This window comes from Urocampus carinirostris, chromosome 1, assembly GCF_059441175.1.
Source record: "Urocampus carinirostris isolate Australia breed hairy pipefish chromosome 1, RoL_Ucar_1.0, whole genome shotgun sequence".
Lineage (NCBI taxonomy): Eukaryota > Metazoa > Chordata > Actinopteri > Syngnathiformes > Syngnathidae > Urocampus > Urocampus carinirostris.
Window position 1 is genome coordinate 39949535 of NC_142349.1, and position 20262 is coordinate 39969796.

At 38.2% G+C, this 20262-nt stretch overlaps 1 protein-coding gene across 3 annotated transcripts in view; it reads right to left on the bottom strand.

Moving 5' to 3' along the window:
* The window catches only part of prkcab (protein kinase C, alpha, b), a 150893-nt gene that overhangs the window by 85474 nt on the left and 45157 nt on the right, over positions 1-20262 (bottom strand). For all 3 annotated transcript variants that reach the window (XM_088338837.1, XM_088338828.1, XM_088338845.1), the window contains one exon: positions 14597-14679. In XM_088338837.1, coding sequence (XP_088194963.1) covers positions 14597-14679 — 83 coding nt within the window. The remainder of the gene's footprint in view (positions 1-14596; positions 14680-20262) is intronic.

A 20262-nucleotide genomic window follows, 5' to 3' on the forward strand; every position in this document is an offset into this window, starting at 1 on the left:
GTGTAACTATGAGCTGGTACGAGCACATTTCTCCTTCCTTTGTTTTTTTCTCTGAGTCTTGAGTCCCCTGAGTGAGAGTTGAATTCTGCGACCCAAGTCACTAGCTAGTCAGGTAGCAAACCGGCTTGTGTTTCAGATCCTCAAAACAAAAATGACAACAAAAACTGGATTTCTTAATTGCGTTTCTTTAATTTGATCCCAAAAAATAAACATACTGTAATTCATCAAAGATACATTCTCTAATATAAAACCACTATATGTGTATAGTGTTGTGCTACCGAAAACCAGTGCTAAAAAGAACAAGGAAGAAATCAAACTACTGAGACTCAAAGGTACTAGAACACATTATTTCCTTTACATGTTTGCTTAGCTTTTCACAAAAAAAGGGGAAAAAAGGAAAAGGGAACGCAAGAACACAAACTACGAAGACTCAAAGTGACCAGAACACAATATTAATTTCCTCACTTTTTTGCTTAGCTTTTCCCGAAAAAAAAAACATTTTATAGAAAAGGGGCAATAAGAAAGAGGAACAAGGGTGGAAAAGGAGAGAAGATATGAAAAAAACTAAGAGGAAAAAAGAAACTAAGGAAACAAGAAAAAAGGAAAACAAAAAAGGGGCAAAAAGAAAAGTATAAAAAAAATGCTAAGTAAATAAGAAAAAAAGTCAGAAAAATGGTAAAAAGAAAAGAGGGTATAATAAGGGAAATGGAAATAAAAGAAAGTAAAAGAGTCAAATAGTAATTTCGTCCGTGATTTAAAAGTTGCTAGTCAGCCTGCACTGATTCATCTGTTGCCTTTTACCTCAGTGGGACGCTTGACGTGACACTCTCATCAGTGCGTCTGCACTTAATTAGAGTCTTTGATACCAGCAAGCACAGATAAAATCATTAGGTCATTAGGAAAAAGATCTCAAGACGTTAAACTCACGCTCAATCCCCTGGTTCTCGTTGATCTTCCTGGGTGTAATCAGGACTAATAGCAGCTATCGTAGCCCACTGAATATGATATTATTCATTAAGAAACCCTGCACTTTTGTTGTTAATCAGAAGGAGCAGCTTTTATCTCTGGAGGACCGGCAGGATTCAAACTGGGTCAGCGCAAAGTGAGTCGACCCATGAGAGGTAAACGTGTCAGCTCAACTCTTTTGTTTTTTTTATTTTTTCTTGAGTCCACCTTTCGAAGAAACCAACTTCCTCGCTAATAAAAGAACTGTGCTGTGTTGACATTTCTAGGGCAGCTTTCGGTGTTTGGCTCCCAGCCTGAGTTTGTACCCTTTTGCGGTCTTTTCTATACATCAATGCAACACTCACAAACAAAATAGACAAATTGAAAAGCATTACAGCGATAGTCTGCGAAGGGAATTCGACAGACTAAAGTAAACCCTAATTTTTCCAGATCAAAGAGTGACGAAACTAAATAAAACAATACGAAATAAAACAAAACAACAATTTTCAAGCATTAATCGCGTCGAAACCACTGTATTTAATGTTATACTGTGCACCGATCTGCCTACAAGAGACTGGGCCTGGTGTGAGTATCCGTATGAGAGCTGTGGCTGAAAGCAGCATCCATGTGTGAGTGATAATGCACTGAATGATTTTTATTTAATGTTCTCTTTAGTAATACTTATTTTTACAGTACTTGTCATATAATTACTAATAAGAATAATAAGATGGCTGTTATTATCACTAGCAGCAGCATAGATGCTAGTAGTAATACTAGTAGAAAAAGCATATGTGTTATATCTTTTTTAGAAAGGGGCAAAATTAGATAGATAGATAGATAGATAGATAGATAGATAGATAGATAGATAGATAGATAGATAGATAGATACTTTATTCATCCCCGAAGGGAAATTCACATTTCCAGCAGCATCCCTGAGCTGAGAACAGTACAATAATAAAGCCAAAATAATACAATATACAAATACCCAGTGTGACGTGCAAATGCCCACTGTAGCGTGTTATATAGAATAGCTAAATAGTGCTACACAGAATACATATTGCAGTAAGATTCGGTAATATCCAAATTATTACGTATGGTGGTATCAAATAGGGAACTTTTGCCTCCATTATTTTGAGAATTTTGTGTAATTGAGGGCAAGCCAAGGCCATTATATTTACCGTATTTTCCGCACTATAAGGCGCACCTAAAAGTTTATTTTTTTCAAAAGCTGACCATGCGCCTTATAATACAGTGCGCCTTATTTATGGATCCATTTTAAAGGTGCAAAGATTTCCAACTAACTTGCAGCCACCGACTAGATTTTCCCCATAACGCCAAGTAGTACGCGGTGTATGCTGGGATTTATTTACCCGGTGTTTCATTGGCTAACCAATGTGTCAATCATCATTTGAATCGATCACTATTGGCTAAAGTTATTCGGAGGTCAAGGGGCGGATCCTTTTTATCATTTACAGGCTGGCATTGGCTTGAACGGCAACACAAAGCCTGCAATTGGCCGAAAAAGATGTGTCAATCATCAGTTGAATCGATCACTATTGGCTAAAGTTATTCGGAGGTCAAGGGGCGGATCCTTTTTATCATTTATAGGCTGGCATTGGCTTGAACGGCAACACAAAGCCTGCAATTGGCCGAAAAAGATGTGTCAATCATCAGTTGAATCGATCACTATTGGCTAAAGTTATTCAGAGGTCAAGGGGTGGATCATTTTTATCATTTACAGGCTGGCATTGGCTTAAACAGCAACACAAAGCCTGCAATTGGCCGAAAAAGATGAATGTGTATAGCACGTGGCTGACGGCATACAGGAAGCATTTTTTACTATACTGTATTTTTAAATTTTGTATTCTCCTGGATTTACTACACTCACGGATATAAGAGGACCACGGCTGCACATTATTATGAACACAATGACTTCGGTGAGCTACTACGGGTTTTATATTGTCCCTGTATCTGGTTTCAGACTGAACTCGATGTTTCTGTGATAAGCGGTGCAGATAATGGATGGAATGGAGTGTCTATTTTTAAATTAAACTCAATTCCAAGTGTTTATCGTCATATGCACAGTAAAGTTGCGAGCGAAAAAGAAAATAGATACTAAGGAATGGTTGGCATTTCTTGAATCCCAAGACTTTAACCTTCCGAATGATGGAACGATGCATTTGAGTGACATCGTACGGACACTGCATCCACACGTTTTCTCGACACGTATTTGCGTCTTTGCAAGCTTTGGGAATGTTAAGGGGTAATAAGTTGGACTGAACTATCTGACTGTTTTGTCCACGTTCCCATTGTAGCGTCTTATAATCCAGTGCGTCTTATTTATGTCAAATATAGGACAAAAAACTATTTTTTCGGGGTGCGCCCTATAACTCGGTGCGCCTTATAGTGCGGAAAATACGGTATATAACACAATACGTTAATTGTGCATTACACAAGGAAACACTCACACACTACACAGATATGTACATATACAACAGTTTAAGACAATAAGAAGCAAAGCAGGGAAACAGAATGCAGATTGAAGTCACTAAAACCACATTGACATGTGAACATGCGCGACAGATTTAGAGGGAACAAAAAGAGTCAGCGAATCAGAACCAGTTGTAACCACTCCAAAACAAGCACAACTCTTCCTGTTTTAGCTACACTGGTTTATATTAGTCTGTGGAATTAAGTTTACGCGGGCTAACTTGCCAACATAGAGATTAAAACATCCACATAACTATGCCCTTTGTTATACATTGCTATTATCAAGCTACTGTATAACACCAATAATTGGCACCTTCCGTCACCAATAATTGTGGTGTTGAAACCCTTAAAGCAACTGATAAAGGCTGGGAAATAGATAACGACCCTAGATGGCTAAGGTTTTTTTTTTATCAACATCTTCAACCAGTCCTTGTTAAAAGCTAACATTAACCTCTGTCTCAAGACCTATGGCAGCATCTCTATCCCAGAGAAGTCATCAGTGGTCAGTCTCAATGACTACATGCCTGTCGCACTTATGCTTGTAGTCATGAGGTGCTTTAAGACGTTAGTGTTCCAGCATATCAAAGGTTTTCTACCCCCCACAAAAGACCCTCGTCAGTTTATAAGGACAAACCACTCTGACGACACGATAAACACCGCTCTTCATGCTTCCCTAAGCCATTTAGGGAAACACAGGAGCCATGTCAGAATGCTCTTCCTGGACCTGAGCTCTTCATTCAACACTATCGTCTCAGAGATCGTGGAGGAGAAACTTTCTCACATGGAGCTGTCCTTCTAATGAAACTGGGATATGGACTTTCTCCACAACCAACTTCCATGTCTTTTCCATCCTCCAAAGATGTGTGGAGCCCTCTACTGTTCACCCTGTATAACTCGCAGTGTTCAAAAGCACATCCGACAAACACGATTGAGAAGTTCGCTGTCGACACAACCTTGGTGGGACTCGTCTCTAATGGGGATGAGACGGCATACAGGAAGCCGGTGGAGATGCTGACAATGGTGTTAAAAAAATAAACTAATACTCAACACCACACAGTCCAATAAAGTCATACTTGACTTCAGGAAGGCAAGCACAGACCCAGCCCCACTAATCATCAATAGAGACTGTGAGGTAAGAGTCCACTTCTTCAAACTAAGATCTACGGGGAACCTTGTTCAAGCACTTTTTTGTTTCTTTGGCATGAGAACTTGCCAAGGCGAGCATGGTTCAGCACATTATCTGTTATTAAAAGTGGATTCCGTCCCCCCCATACAATAGCAGGGCATAATTGGCATGCATTTTGATTGGCAAGATTAACAACAGTTTATCTTTATCTTCATCAGGCATTAATTAGCCAGCAAAACAAGCACACTGAATACATCATCTGGGGGGAAATATATAGAAAGACCTGGAGGATTTACACTTAATTGCAATCTCAAGCAAAGGAGTTTTTTTTTTTCATTTGCGTGGGTCGAGGGCGAATAATCATCGCAGTTCTCTTAAAGCTGCGCAATCCTTATGAGATAGGAGGTAGCTGGCTGCGATGCCGAAAATTCCTTCCTCTTAATTACTTGGCTCTCATTTCCGACTGCCGTTTCAGGTCTGTGAGCTCAATTTAAGCAAAAAGTTGTATGTCATTTTAAGGTGGCGTGATTATGAGAAGCCATGTTAAGGACTGAGAAAGGGGAACGTGCAGTGTAAAGTTATGTGTTATGATGGGTGTGTTATGGGATGAGAGAAGATGGACCAAATAATGTTTTAATTTTAGCTACTGTATTGATTGGTGTATTTTGTGCATTTATTAATCTAAAAAATAACTCAAAATGTGGGTGCGTTTTCCACAAGGTTTTAAAGTAACGTTTTACTGCACCTGCGCAATAATTGATCAGTCAAAAAATATCGCTGACCACAATCGCAAAACATTGGATGCAATGTGAAATAGGCATTCGATTTTATCTCATTATCAAGCCATTTGTTTCACTGTACCAGAGACAAATGTTAGTCATGGCCAAAACAGAAAGTCTTCTAAAAGATTTAAACGGAAATAGCACGACTAGGGAAACAACTCTTTGCTGTATCTGATGATGAATCAAACTTTAAAGGATATTAAATAAATGCAAATAAATAGTAAATGTAATTTTGACATTGTGTTTACAATGATAATAAATAAATTTAAACTTGGCCAACATTCAACAACATATTTTTCTTATGATAATCAGTTTGAATTCAGAAAAAATGAAATCTCTTTCTCGCTTTCTTCCACTGTCTTTCTCACTTTCTGTCTTTCCCCCTTTTCTTCACTCCCTCTGTTTTCCCTTTATTTTCTCTGTCTTTTTTATTATCTCTTCTCCGTCTTTTTCTTATCTTTCTCCAGTCCCCTCTTACCTACTTTTTTTTTCTCTTCCTTCACCCTCTTCTTTTCCTCACCCTGTATTTGTCTTTTTCTGTCCCTATCCCCGTATATTTCTTTTTTCTTTCTCCCTCCCTGTATTTCTCTCATTTTCTTTCTTCTCACTGCACAGAACCTTTTTTTTCTTTTTCGACCTCTTTTTCTTTCCCTCAACCTGTATTTCTCAGATTTTCGTTTGTGCTCCCTGTATTTCTTTCTTTTTTTCGCTCTCTTTCTTTTTCTTTCCATCATGTGATACAAACCGGGCAAAAAGCAACACAAAAACTCATTACTCTTATTAATACTTTTATATTTTGGGTTTATAATGAACAAAACAGAAGAATGTTTGAGTTATTTTTGCTTACAAAGTGAGTTTTTGTCATCCCTGCTCCGTCACTTCGCTGTTTTGCTAGGTTGGAAATTTTGAGTCGTGACAGGCCATAATAATGACGACAGGGAAAGGGAGCTGACAAATCGTTTTCTGCTCCTTTGCAGCACATGTACACACACACACACACACACACACACACACACACACACACACACATGATATTCACATGGCAGCGTTTAGCTGTGTGCTGTTTTCAACAACTGCTGCAGACACGCTTAACAGGAATCGTGTCAAGGATAACAAAGGCAAGATGTACTGCTTTTAGCATAAAGGTAGACAAGACGGTAACTAAACACTTGTTTACATGTCAAACGCAAACGGATGGCGGGACAAGTTTAGTAGGGAGAGGAAATACATCATTTAAGCAGACTGTAATATCCAAGAATAACTTTGCCTTTGTCAACATCCCTGGTAAGTACTCTCCAAGACTTCATTATTCTTCTGTGCCTCAAGAATTAGTGTAGACAGACTGCACACTAAAGTTGGAGATCCGTAATTGAATTAACTGAAGAGGAAAATGACTGCACTCTTCTTTTTTGGGGGAGTTAAAGTCAAAAATCACTCTTACCGAGTGAATTCAGTCTTTTTAAAAAATAAGGTAAATTTTGGTTGCATAAAAAATACAGTGAAAGCTATTAAATGTTGCTTACCTAACAGAGAAATTGGAAGTCATTTTATATTAAAGCTTTAATCACAACGTTACCAGCTTCTTTAGTTATAATAAACCTTTGTCCTCATAAATAGTAAATTGATTGGCTGAACATTGAAACAACTACCTACCACAAACACTCGATTATAATTACTATTTTTTTACTACAAATGTCCATGGTTACGTAAACACATCAATGCATAGCTAGGAATTAATTGTTAGAGAAGCTTCGAGAAGCTAGTTAGAGATGGCTTCATAATTGAAACGGCCTTTTCTGCTCTTCTGAACTCTCTGGGGCATAAAGGTATCTGTGAGATGTAGCATCGCAAAAATGGAAACAGAGGTAGATCGATTTAGTATCTTGATAATTCAAGAGTGGGGGCTAGAGAGTGTTACACAAAACTCTTTCAGCTGTTGCTGCGGGCTGCCGCTGCACTGTTGAGATGAATGGGTCGAGACCGGCATTGTGATGGCTCTGAGACAAAGTGGCTAAATATAGACACACGACTCCTTTGAAACAACCTTTGTATTGGAAATTGTTAGATTTACAGTGGACTGGTGACTGGAACTTCTTGGGACCATGGGATAGTGACCTGATTTAAAAATCTCTGTCTTCTGCACATGTCCCTGGTGGGCAGTGATTGTTATGGCTAGATTGTTTCTATTAATTTATCCAGAACACACAAAAAGTTTTGAAATCAATGAATAATTGTTTTATTTAATTGTGATGCCAAGATCAGTCATCAAGTCAAATTTATTTATATAGCCCTTAATCACAAAAATATCTCAAAGGACTGCACAGGATTACAATGACACAATTCCCTGATCCTAAACCAACATGCGGGCAAGGAACAACTCAAAACCTCTATTCGTGATATACATAGTATGATTTGAAGATCCAGCAGTTTTGAAAAAGAAAACCAAAACAGAAATAATAGAACGTTTTAATATATTCTTAATTTTAGATTTCCATGACAACCTGACCGCACTTCACTGAAACATTGTAATCAATGTGAAATTAAATTGCATGAGGGACCAAGAGAGACAAAAATAAACGAATGAATGTGTCATGAAATCAAGTCTTACCTTAATTCTAAAAAGCAAGCAGAACAGCTTGTCATTGCACAAGAAACACTTGCATCGATCAAGGTGTTGGTTCTGGTCGAAGATTGGATTCGGCTATTTGGAGTGGTTGGTGGTAGGGAGCTGAAGTACACAGTCTGGCCGACAGAGGGCGTTAGAAAGCCCACAAAAGCAGAGGTTTGATGGTACTTATTCGGGGTGTCTTGACGCAAAAACAAGCTGAAGACACTCGCAGTGGCCTAAAGTACAAATGTGTAAATATTTACGAAAATTGGTTCAGCCGATTCGGAGCGTATAAGTTGCATACACACACACACACACACACACACACACACACACACACACACACAGATTGGTATTTAAAAAGTAGTTTACATATAGTTATCAAACTGAATAAAGGATGTAAATAAATGAAATCACACATTGTATAAGATACATGTGTTAATTGTTTCATTTTTGAAAAAAAAATCCGATTTACATTAGTCAGGCTAATAAAAATCTAAAGGAATTAAAAATAGACGACTTTGGCGTTTACTAAATGAATTACCTATCAAACAAAAGCAGAAGAAGAATGTCATATCTCATCTCAACCTCCTCAGCTCAACGTTATCCCGCCATGACATGACAAATGCTACCTTGAGAAGAGGATTTCAGAAGGTTTACTTGACGAATAGCACAAATAGCACAGTATTTATTGCGTGTTGGGCTCCCTGTTGACATATTTGGAACATGGGCAGCATCAGGCCTGAGGAGCGAAAGTGAGCCTCTGGTAACCACAGTGACAAACTGCAGCTGATTTACACATGACCTCATTTGGCTGCAGCTGAGCAGAGCACAGTGTCACTTTTTTTGTGTTCTTATATTTTTTTTTTTTTCACCCATGAGAGCACACTGTCTCCTTTGACAATGGACAAAGATAGCCATGGTCACTTTTGATTGACGGATGGAAACTTTTCTTAAGCATGGAGTCATGAAAGATTAAATATGATTTTGACACATTATAAAACAGTTCCAAATGGTTACTATATTCTCAATTGTGTGATTTTGCATAGCTGGGGATCAATTAAAACCCATATACAATTCAAAAAGAAATCCTAGCCTTTAAACCCTAAAAAACAGTGACACGCGATGAGATCCGTTTCTGTCAGGCGGGGTTGGATTCACAAATAAATGAAAGTACATCTTATTCATTTGGCACAGCAAGGAAGCAATACATAAGTGTAGCATAGCATCAATAAATAGTTAATCCTCTAGTCAATTATGAAAAAAAGTCCACGCAACGAGGATAACGATCACTGGATGGTTTGACTTGCTGTTAGTTTGCTAATACTATCACTTATTCTATTTTTTAAATATTCATAATATAATGTGACAAATCAGATATTCTAAAAAAGAAAATACAAATAGTGTGAAGTTAAATGAAAAAAAAACCACTTTAATATATTATTGATTATATATTTTCATGATGTCAGGTGAGGCACTGCCTCCAGCGTCACACCAAGTGTGTCATCATGATGTAGTTGGCATGTTTATATGGCCCTCGAAAGCACAACTCAATACAGTTGCGGTGGCACAATCTCAAGCACAGAGTACCATTGTTTCTTCCAACTGATATTCTCTTTACGGCAGGGGCGGCAGTAGCTCAGGAGGTAGAGCGCTCGTCTTGGGATCAAGGGATCCCAGTTCGAATCCCGGCTCGTCCATGTTACATGTCGAAGTGTCCTTGGGTAAGACACTGAACCCCTAATACCCCCAATAAGCAGGTTAGCGCCTTACATGGCTGCAAGGCCGCTATTGGGAAATGTGGAGCACATTGTTAAGCGCTTTGGGAAGTCATTGACTTGAAAAGCGCTATATAAATGCTGATCATTTCATTTCATTTACCATATATACTTATATCTAAGCTTTGTTTACAACTATAAAATAAAATACTGAAATCAGGGGGTCATCTTCAAAGCACAAGTATTGTTGTGTCACCAGTAAGGAACGGTAGGCTTATACAATGGCTTATACAAAAAACAACCAATGGGCTAAAGGTAAGCACATAATTTATGATAAAGGTGTGCAGGATTGTTGTTATTTTGTTAAATTGTTTTTGCAACACACTATGCCTGGGAAAAAGAAACACAGTCTTGGACAGTATTCAGGAATGGAAGAGGATATGCTGAGAGGTTTGAAGCCTGTACAAAATGGATATGGAGTGTCTCAGCTGAGTGCAAGCTCTCAAGATTACACAAGATTTTACAAAGGCTTCACCCCTTCCACAGGTTGGTATACATGTTTTCTTCTATTTCTTTTATGTGCTCAGCCCCAACGCAAGTGTATACATAATTTGTAAGTAGAGAGTAACTTTCACAGTAACAAGCTACTTTTGGGCGTCAGTGATCCGGGGGTAACGGAACCACTTTTTAAATAAGTTAACAAGTAACGGTACCTACTTTTCCGCACAACACTTTAAAAAAGTTCATGCCAACATTTTCAAGGGCTTATACTGTGATAAGGTATGAAACTATTTTACAGGTATGGTTGAAAATAACAATCCTCAGCAAGTCATCAGGTTTCAAATAATTATTTTACTGTATGTTTTAAAAATCTTAACTGGTGTTTGCAAATCCAAGGTGGACCTCTTTTAGAAGCACTTTGTTTTTGTTTTTTTATTTCGGAGGTTCAGCCTTCCCACTTGTCAAAAGCCTGGTTCATCACAAAGTCTTTTAGAATTTTCAAATCTTAGCAAATGTGAAGAAAATAGGTGATAGCCTAAGTTTGCTCTCATCTTTATTTGCCACCACCACTTACTGAAATATGCACCCATGGTGTCGTTTGCGGCTGACCGATTAGGTCAGCATCAAAGGCCTGACAGTATCCATGATGAGTGTGATGATGAGCAAAGGTCTGCAGGGATCTCAACTTGTTTACGTAGATACACCAGAAGCGCTCGTGAGAGTCTGACCTGTGTATGCCAATGAATCATTGAAGAGCGATAAAGGTACACACGAGCCTCACCGACTGCTTGCAGTTTGTGATGTCAGACGTCTGATTTTGTACAAACGGTTGGTATATTTACAATAAAACACTGAAGACAATACTTCAGCAATCTAGAAGAAATAGGTGATATACCCGATATAGGCCAGACTTACTTATGTTTCTTATTGTAATATTTGGATTTTCGAAAATAGTACGGTGTAGCACAACTTGTCTCTGCTTTACCTTTCCATAATGTCCGAGATGAAACAGGGAGTTCACACATTACCATTGGTGGTGAGGTGGTGAGCATGTTTTAGGATGTGTACTGCGCTGTCATGATTGTATGGGCTTTTTAAACGTTAGTGGGTGCAGCAAGTTCTGCTTTATCTATAGAGTTTTTTGGTTGTTTTGTTTTGGGGTTTTTTGCACTCCTGCTCGTGTTTTTGTGTTTGAAAGCCAACTTGATTAAGATTGGAGGCTCTGAGTGCACTCGCTGATTAAGATTTGACAGCCAAATTGCCAACACTGTACGCAGAGGATTGTCTTGATTGTGACAAAATGTATTACTTTTCTGTACTAGACATCTTTATTAAGGCGGCAAAAATACAAAGTTTACATTTTTTTTAATGTTTTGTACTCTTTGACATCACTGGCATGAATTTGTAAATAATAGTTGTATATTATAAATTGCCAACATAAAGATTGAGTGAAGTTAAAGTCTACTATATCCAACACTATTTTTGGATGTTTTTCAGAGTTATGTGTTTTTGTTACATAACATCAAATTTAAGACACATATTGAAAAATGATTGTGCGTGTATTTTCATTAATGTTTTTGTTTTCAAATATAGCATTTAGGGAAAAAATATATCAGTTATCAACAAGGGACTTTAAAGGCAGGATTTGATCATGTATTGGTAGGAAAAAATGTTATTGTGCATTTCCACTTGATAGTATTAGGGACAAAACATATAAATTGAAAAAACAATTTTCTTATAATACTCTATAAAGTTTCCAGTTCTGAGTTTCTGGGCTTGAATTGTGGCTTTTTCTGCTGGGAGCTTGCTGGGGTACCTGGAGAAAACCCACGTACACACTATGGCTTCCTCCCACATTTCCACAAAATGCACATGAGCCCCATGACTGTGATTGAAATGATTTGAAATTACCTCTTCTGTATTCCTTCATAACAAACATTTTTAATCAGTATTTCAAGAAGATAAAATCCCTAGCGAGTGAAGAAAAATATTGATATGAACAGTGTTTTTTATATGACTATTATATATATATATATATATATATATATATATATATATATATATTTTTTTTTTTTTTTTTTTTCTTTTTTTAGGATTATTGACTGATACTGAATTTACATGTGTTTATTTCATGTGTTTAGTCGGCAGATGTAAAGGAAAATCATAAAAAGGTCTGTAATGTGAAGCAGACCTTCAAACCACTATTTCACCTGCCTGCCCTTTAGCATTGTATCCTTAGGAAATACTTCTAAACTATGTCCAGTAAGGAATCAAGACTCGTGATTCAAATGTGCGAACACATGCAGAAAAAGCCATGTAGCCATCTCCATAATCTGGGCAAAAGACAGATGGTGGGAAAGCGGATTTTCCGTTGCAAGTAATAGTAACATGCAAAGTTTAATCCCCCCTGCAGTTGGTGAGGCCAAATCTATCAGTGACATGAAATGCAACCAACAGGGCAAGATTTGTAAGAGACTCCATCTCTGTGAAGGCCAGTGGCCTTTTGATGGACATGTAACGTAGTTGTGAAACATGCATTGTCTTCTATGGGTGAGTCACGGCTTCCGGAGTGGTCCTTGAGAGATAATAACCCGCTATTTACCACCTCCACTACACAATGTACTGAATGAAAGCGCTTTGCACTCAAAAGCTAATTCCAACATCTGTCTCTTAGCACCATACGAATGGATCAAAGCATCTGCCTGAGACGCCATTCATGCGCTGGGGCCAGCGACCCCTGGTGCGTTAAAGGGGTGGCCACGACTGGGTGCACGCATGTGCATGTGTGATTCTAAAGTACGATGAGCAGGAGTTGTGGTGTGATAGAGGGATGGATGGACGCATGAGTGAATCATAATGACTTGGATGGAAGCTAATCAAAATCCATGTTTGCGTTTCAAAGCCCCATGGATGAATAAGCCAGGTTCTGGTTTCATTGTTACCAATGTATCATGGCCAGCACAGCTAAAACCTCAGCCACACTTGCCTCACTTAAATTCTTTCGGGGGACAAGAACATACAGTGTGTTGAAAAAGTAATTCCTGATTTTTGTGTCTTTTGCATTTTTATCATTCACTAAGGTTTCAGATCATCAAAACAATTTTAATATCACACATGTGTGATATCACCCAAGTGAGTACAAATTGCAGTTTTGAAATGTTAATTATATTCATTAAGGCACAAAAAAACTATAAGGCCCAATGTGAAAAATTATTTGCTCCCTCAACTTAATAGTGAGTTGGGCCACCTTTGGCAGCTATGAGAGAGCTCAGACGTTTTTGATAATTGGAAACGAGTCTTTCACAACGCTATGATGGGATTCTAGAATGAACAGCCCATTTAAGGTCTCACCACAGCATCTAAATTGGATTCTAATTCGGACTTTGACTTGGCCACTCCAGAACCTTCAGTTAGTTTTTTTGAGCCATTCACAGGTGGACTTGCCGGTGTTTTTTTTTTTAACTAATTGTCCTGCTGCATAATCAAAGAGCGCTTGAGTTTGAGGACACAAACTGATGGTCGAATGTTCTCCTTCAGGTTCTTCTGGTAAACACCAGAATTCATTATTCCGTCCATCACAGCAAAATTTCCTGGTCCTGAGGCAGCAAAGCAGCCCCAGACCATCACACTGCTACCACCATCCTTTATTGTCAGCATTGTTTTTTTTTTTTCCCGGTCAAATGGTGTGCCATGTTAACAACATCTGTAATGGGCTACACACCTTCGAAAAAGTTCAGTATTTGACTCATTAGTCCACAGAATGTTTCTACAAAAGTGTTGAGGATAATGAAGATGCTTTTTGGCAAACGTGAGACAACTCTTTGTGTTCTTTTGATAGCAGTGTTTTTCTCCTAGGGACGCTGCCATTTTCGGCCATTGTATTTCTTATGGTGGAGTCATGAACACCATCTTGAACTGAGGCCACCAAGGCCTGCAGTTACTTGGATGTTTTTTGAGGCTCTTTTGTAACCTCCGGGATGAGCTGTCTTCGCACTCTTGAAGTAATCTTAGTCGGTCGACCACTTGTGGAAGATTTGCCACTCTTCACAATAGGAATTTATTTGGAAGCAGGAATTGATTAGTGATGGTACCATAGGAAAACCAGTTAAATTAAAATTGTACACTTGAGTGTCACCTAGTCCTTTTATCATTAGTTCTAAAGATCTTGTGACGTGACTATACCGATGCAGTCTTTGGTGGTGATGCCTGATTAAAGAATGTCAGCTTGGTTACTTTATATCAAATTAACTTCAAAATATGATGAAACTATGATGAAAGCATTAAGGCATCATGCTGTCTTGATCGGCCACAATTTGTGTATCAGGAAAAACAAGGATAGCCTTTCCTGTTCTTTAAAATGGACCTGACAGTGAGCCATCATAGAATAATGACATGAATGACATGAATGAAAAGCAGTACAACTTACGTCTGTATCAGGTCCTTTGTCAGCTCCAGGACAGGAAAAGGTTACAAACTCGTGGCAGCGTTTGTGAACTACAAAACAGCACACTGGAAAACAAAAGAGCAGAAGATATGTACATGTCAAAAGTGGAAACTATCCCCTATTAAAGCACATTGAGACAATTAGGTCAGATTCACCAAGTCACCTTTTCTATTTTTCATTGGTGTGGTCAAATTAAATCTACCCATACTTGGAGCAAAGAAATGTGACTGTTTGCAAGCAAAACGCAGGGCACAGAAAAATGGACAACTATCCATAGTCCTAACCATCACGGTTCATTAAACCCTTACCCACCAGGGTCGTGGGGGCAACACTTTCTGTGGTGTGTCTTGGGCAAGTACAGCCTGGTGGCACCAAGGGTAAAATAAAGACCCACCAATCCACATGACATGCGTGCTTTTGGAAGGTGGGTGGAAAACAGTGAAAACCTGCAACGGCACTTGGGTAACATTTAAATTCTACCAGGGAGGTCAGTTTTTGGAATCAAAGCCAAGACCTTGGGACTGTGAAGTCAGAGTGTTAACCAGTCATGCACCAGTAGGTCAAACACCATACAAACTAATGCCAGCTGCAGTTCACCACAATGGAAGAGGAAACACAATGGCAAAGCAAAGCCACGAGAGAGCAGTCAGCCTAATTATTTAGCAGACTATTTTTTTTTCTTTATTTAATTTGCGGTCTTTTGAGTTAGAGTAACAAAGAAACATGGTAACAATTTTAAGCTTTTACAAGCACTTCATGCCACATTTTTTACACCTTAAAAAACAAACTTTAAAATTCAAGCATTTCCAAGGATTTCCAGCACTAGTACTTACTCGTTATTTTTTGAGTTCATAGCAAATGTAACACTAAGAGCTCATGCCCCCCAAAAACTTTTTTGCTTATAAGTTGCTAAAATGGCAAATGTCAAGGTAAATCCTTTTATAATTAGCAACCTATTTGAGTAACTAAACTTAAAACCTAGTTGGAAATCATATTCCTGTTCTTGATTTTATGATTTGGCAAATTTTCATCCATCCATCCATATTTTGCTCCTCTTATCTTCAGTAGGGTTGAGGGGTGCACTTTCAATTTTTTTCAATTTTTCAAATTACAAATATTCTATTCATATCGGTTGGTAATTTCCCAAAACACTTTAAACACTATCATTTAGTACGGTGATGATGCTAGTTTACTTATAAATCGAGCGCAATCAACAACTGATTTGAATGTCTTCGCTTAAACAAAAGACAACAAATCTTTAAATGCCCACACGCTTAATTCTTCACACAAAATGTCATCGCCATCACCGCCGGCTATTTACAAGGCACCTTTGGCACTACATGCCTTCATGCGGCTGTGGAGGTCATTTTCGTTTTTTTGATTCAGACTCACAAATAAGTGTTTCAAGAACCCAATCCCCTCCCTGTATTCTTTCATTGACACTATTTTTTCCCCATTTGTGCCATATGTCGTAGGTACAATAAAGCGGTAGGAAGAGGTATACAGTACATACTGAACCTTTAAACCCTCGTATGAATCTCTAAAGTGCAGTCGGAGAAGTTAATACTCCCAGATTAATTTCCTCTTAGAATGAATGGGGCAGAAAACACATTAATTTGGTTTACTAATAAAGAGGACGTTTGTGAGAGAGGGGATGGATTAACACCTCAGCAAAATCGTTACCCTCACACTTGTCATTCTGATGAACAACTCCACCTTTAAAGAAGTGTTGATGCAAGCTGGTTTTAACTGGAGCAAAGATGCTTGTTGAGAAAGAAAAAGGACACAATGCCCAGATAACTCCCTCCTTGGGTTAAATGTCCCCATTGAGTACAGAACCTCTGACACTCACAAATCTTGTCCCACACTTTCTAGAATCTACACTGACGGATCAAAAATAAATGAATTACTGGTAACAGTTTATATGATTACTTGGCATGCTTTAAACCATGGGGGATTCATTTTATGGATCACGATCGTAGATCACAGTGGTAGTACTGGTAGATCCTGGCATAGTACTGGTTGGTTGGTTGGTCGTATTCCTTAAACACTACAGTCGCAGGTGCACCATTTCCTGTTGTGTGTCTTCAGCAATTACAGCCTGGTGGCGCCCACCCCTCTCTATGTCAACATTGTATTTGTTTGGGACATGCTGCAATATAGCAGTCCAATGCAGCATTTTAGCACATACACCAATGTTGCCTAGCAGCAGTAGCAATTTGGAGAACTCCAAACATTGTTTAACAACCCTTTTGAGTGGTTTGCGAGTCGGGTGGGGGGGTTTGATAACCGAATAAGCTTTTTTTTTCTTTTTCGTCGTTAATGTTGAATTCACTACAATTATATATATTTTTTTAATGATTTGCTTATGATGTAAAAATATTTAATGGTTAAGACTCCAAATGAAATATTTGTATTTACATGAATGTATCGTAAAATGTATGTAAATAAATATTGTTATTAAATTGCTATTTGGGTCAGTGTTGCAATTTCGAATATTGACAAAAAATGTAACTGTAATTACACCACACAAACACCAGAGAAAATAGTGGCGCTAATGCAATGAAAAGGCTAGTTCCACAACAACATTGAGGAGACAAAGATGGTGATGAGGACCAGCCCATCATTTCGCAGGAATAGCCGTAAAGCGGCTCACGCAGAGTGAAAGCGAAAGGACTACAACAGGGTTGAAATGAGCGACGAAGGATAACATGAGTCGTAGACATGAGAAAAAAAATAGTCGTATTGTTTTGCCTTAACTTATAAATGAAGTCTGTATGCTGAACAAAAGCATCATTAAATAGGTAGTCTTACATTGTGAAACAATATACTGGATGGCTTAACTTGCTGTTAGCTTGCAAAAAACAATCACTATTCTATTGTGTAGGGCTGAGGTGTGCGCCAATTCAGAAACCTTGATATCCCTATCGCCCTCTGATGGTAGGTAAGATAATTGTGTAACTCACTTTGCATCTGCAGATGCCAAGCACAATAATACATTACATACTAGTTGTGTAATAAATATTCATAATACAGACGCTCCCCTACTTACGACCATTTGACTTACGCAAAACTGTAGATATGAACATTTTTTTGCTCTTAGATTTTGTATTGTGTGCACCTTTTTCCGAGTACAGGACAGTACTGTAGTGCTTCTTTCCGCCGCGTGGCGCTGTGAGAGGTCACCCAGCATCCCCCCGATGAAGAAATCCAACTTCCACTTCCTGCTTCGCATGTAATCATAACAACGTGTACTTTGGTCTTTTTATTGTTTAATATCTTGTGCATCCATTCAATATGGTTGGTGTAAAGTGTAAAGAGGAGGCGAGACGTTTCTTTTGAAATGAAAGTAGAATAAGAAAGTATGATGCGGTTGAGAAAATGGTCGGAACGCTTTTTTTCCGCCACTTTTTACCACAGAGGAGGACCTCTTCCATAAGTAAGTTGAACAATATTTATCTTTATAGAGCATACTATTTTATGAAATGTTTATATTTTAGGACAAAACAATACAGGTTACTTATACAAGCCTTAAACATACTTATATAAACCTTAAACATACAAAATATAGCACTGAAGCAACTTACGAAAAAATTCAACTTACGAACAATTGTCCAGACCCTAACTTGTTCCTAGGTCGGGCAGCGTCTGTACAATGTGAACATGTAACCATTTTGAAAACGGATAAATGCGGCACGCCGACTGAGTTGGCACCGTTCTGAGGTCATGGGTTCAAATCCAGCTACCACCCTTCCTGTTTGGGGTTGGCATGTTCTCCCCGTGCTTGCATGGGTTTCCTCCGGGCACTCTGGTTTCCTTCCAGATTCCAAAAACATACATGTCAGGTTAATTGGCCCGTCAAATTGTCCCTACGTGTCCCTAGTGTGTGGCCTGTCTCTGTTTGCCCTGCGACTGGCTGGCAACCAGTTCAGGGTGTCTGTCCCCTGCCCAAAGCCCGAAGACAGCTGGGATGAGCTCCGGCAACCCCGCGACCATGTTGAAGATAAGCGGTGCAGATAATGGATGGATGGACGAAAAAGGATATCTATAAAATGTGAAGTTAAATCATCAATCAATAATTACTTTAACACTTAATAAATAAAAAACATTTAATATATTAGAACTTTTATATTTCCATGACTTCAGGTGAGGCACAGCCTCACCTGCCTACCGTGACTGCACTTTACTGCAAGTATGGCACTCGATACCAGTATTGATAGCAGTTGCAAGTACCAATACTGAAATTTTCCTGATAACATTATATGAAAAAATGTTGTGCTCCAAAAAGTTGAGAGGAGTTTAAGAGTTAGGAGTTTCTATTAAGGTGGTTCAAATAATTAACCACGCACATTTGCTACACTGGATTTGCGCTATAATATTCGATCAGCAAACAACTTACTCCAGATGCTTATTTCGCTTCTCACTAAATAATTTGAGCAAAAACCGAACCGATGTACCAAAACTACAAGGTTAGTGTTTCAGCTTGTAGATGTTGAAAAGTTGAATTGTAATTGCATCTATTTGTCACACAACAAAAATGGTTTGGTGACCCGTGTGATCCACATGCTAGCACCAAATGTCATTTTTGGACTTCTCGCGGCTGAGAGCAGATGGACGATGGTTCACTCCCACAAGCAGCTCTCTTAATACCTCCGACGAGGCCAAAAGAGGGAGTCAATAAAACCCTGGTTCATCCTTTAGAACAAAAAATACCTTTTATTTTTCTCTCTTCTTCAAGACCAACATCAATGCCATTTTGAAAGGATTTGCTTTTGGAAGATATGCAGGAGAGCATGAATAATCCTGGCTTTTGTCACACGGTTTAAATGTAAATGAGGATGCATTGTTGTATATCAGCTTTCTTTTTTGTCCTACTGCCTTCATTGGACTAATGTCAATAAATCAATGTATTTGCCAATCATTCTGAGCTTAAAAACTTTATTATATATATATATATATATATATATATATATATATATATATATATATATATATATATATATATATATATATATGTTTACATTTTTAGATGAAAATATGAATAGTACAATATCAATAAGAAGACAACTAAAACATAAACAAAACATTTGTCTTGCAGTAGTGAAAAATGAACTCATCCTTCTCAGTGTTTTTAAAATGGAACATGAAAAAAAAACATGTATGACAGGTATGCAATTTCCATGGCTCTTCCTTTTAACCGCACCCTGCACCTTCCTCCGCAATGAGCACACATTTATTATTGCGCAAATAATAAAATTGCATTTTATTTCATTTATATCCTCGTATTAATCCTGTTCCTGTAAAAAAAAAATCAGTTACTATTTTGATGTGAAAGATGTGTTTTTTAGCTATTTAGGGTTTACTTGTATGTGATTGTGAGGACAGGAGAGGACTGGTTAGTTTTTAAATTGTTTAATATCAGGGAGATTTGAGCGCTTCTAGCTATGAGCACAAATATTGAACGAATTAGCTCGTAAAACAAGGTACCAGTAGAAATGTAAAGGGAGCTCTTTCGATATGTCAAGAGTTTGTTTCAGAAGTTGTGGTAGCTGTATGAATAAAGCCAAATTGAGCAAACTTGAATATGAATTATAGGATGTGACAGAGGGAACATATAACATCTATTCCAAAACAGTTTCTGCTGGCAC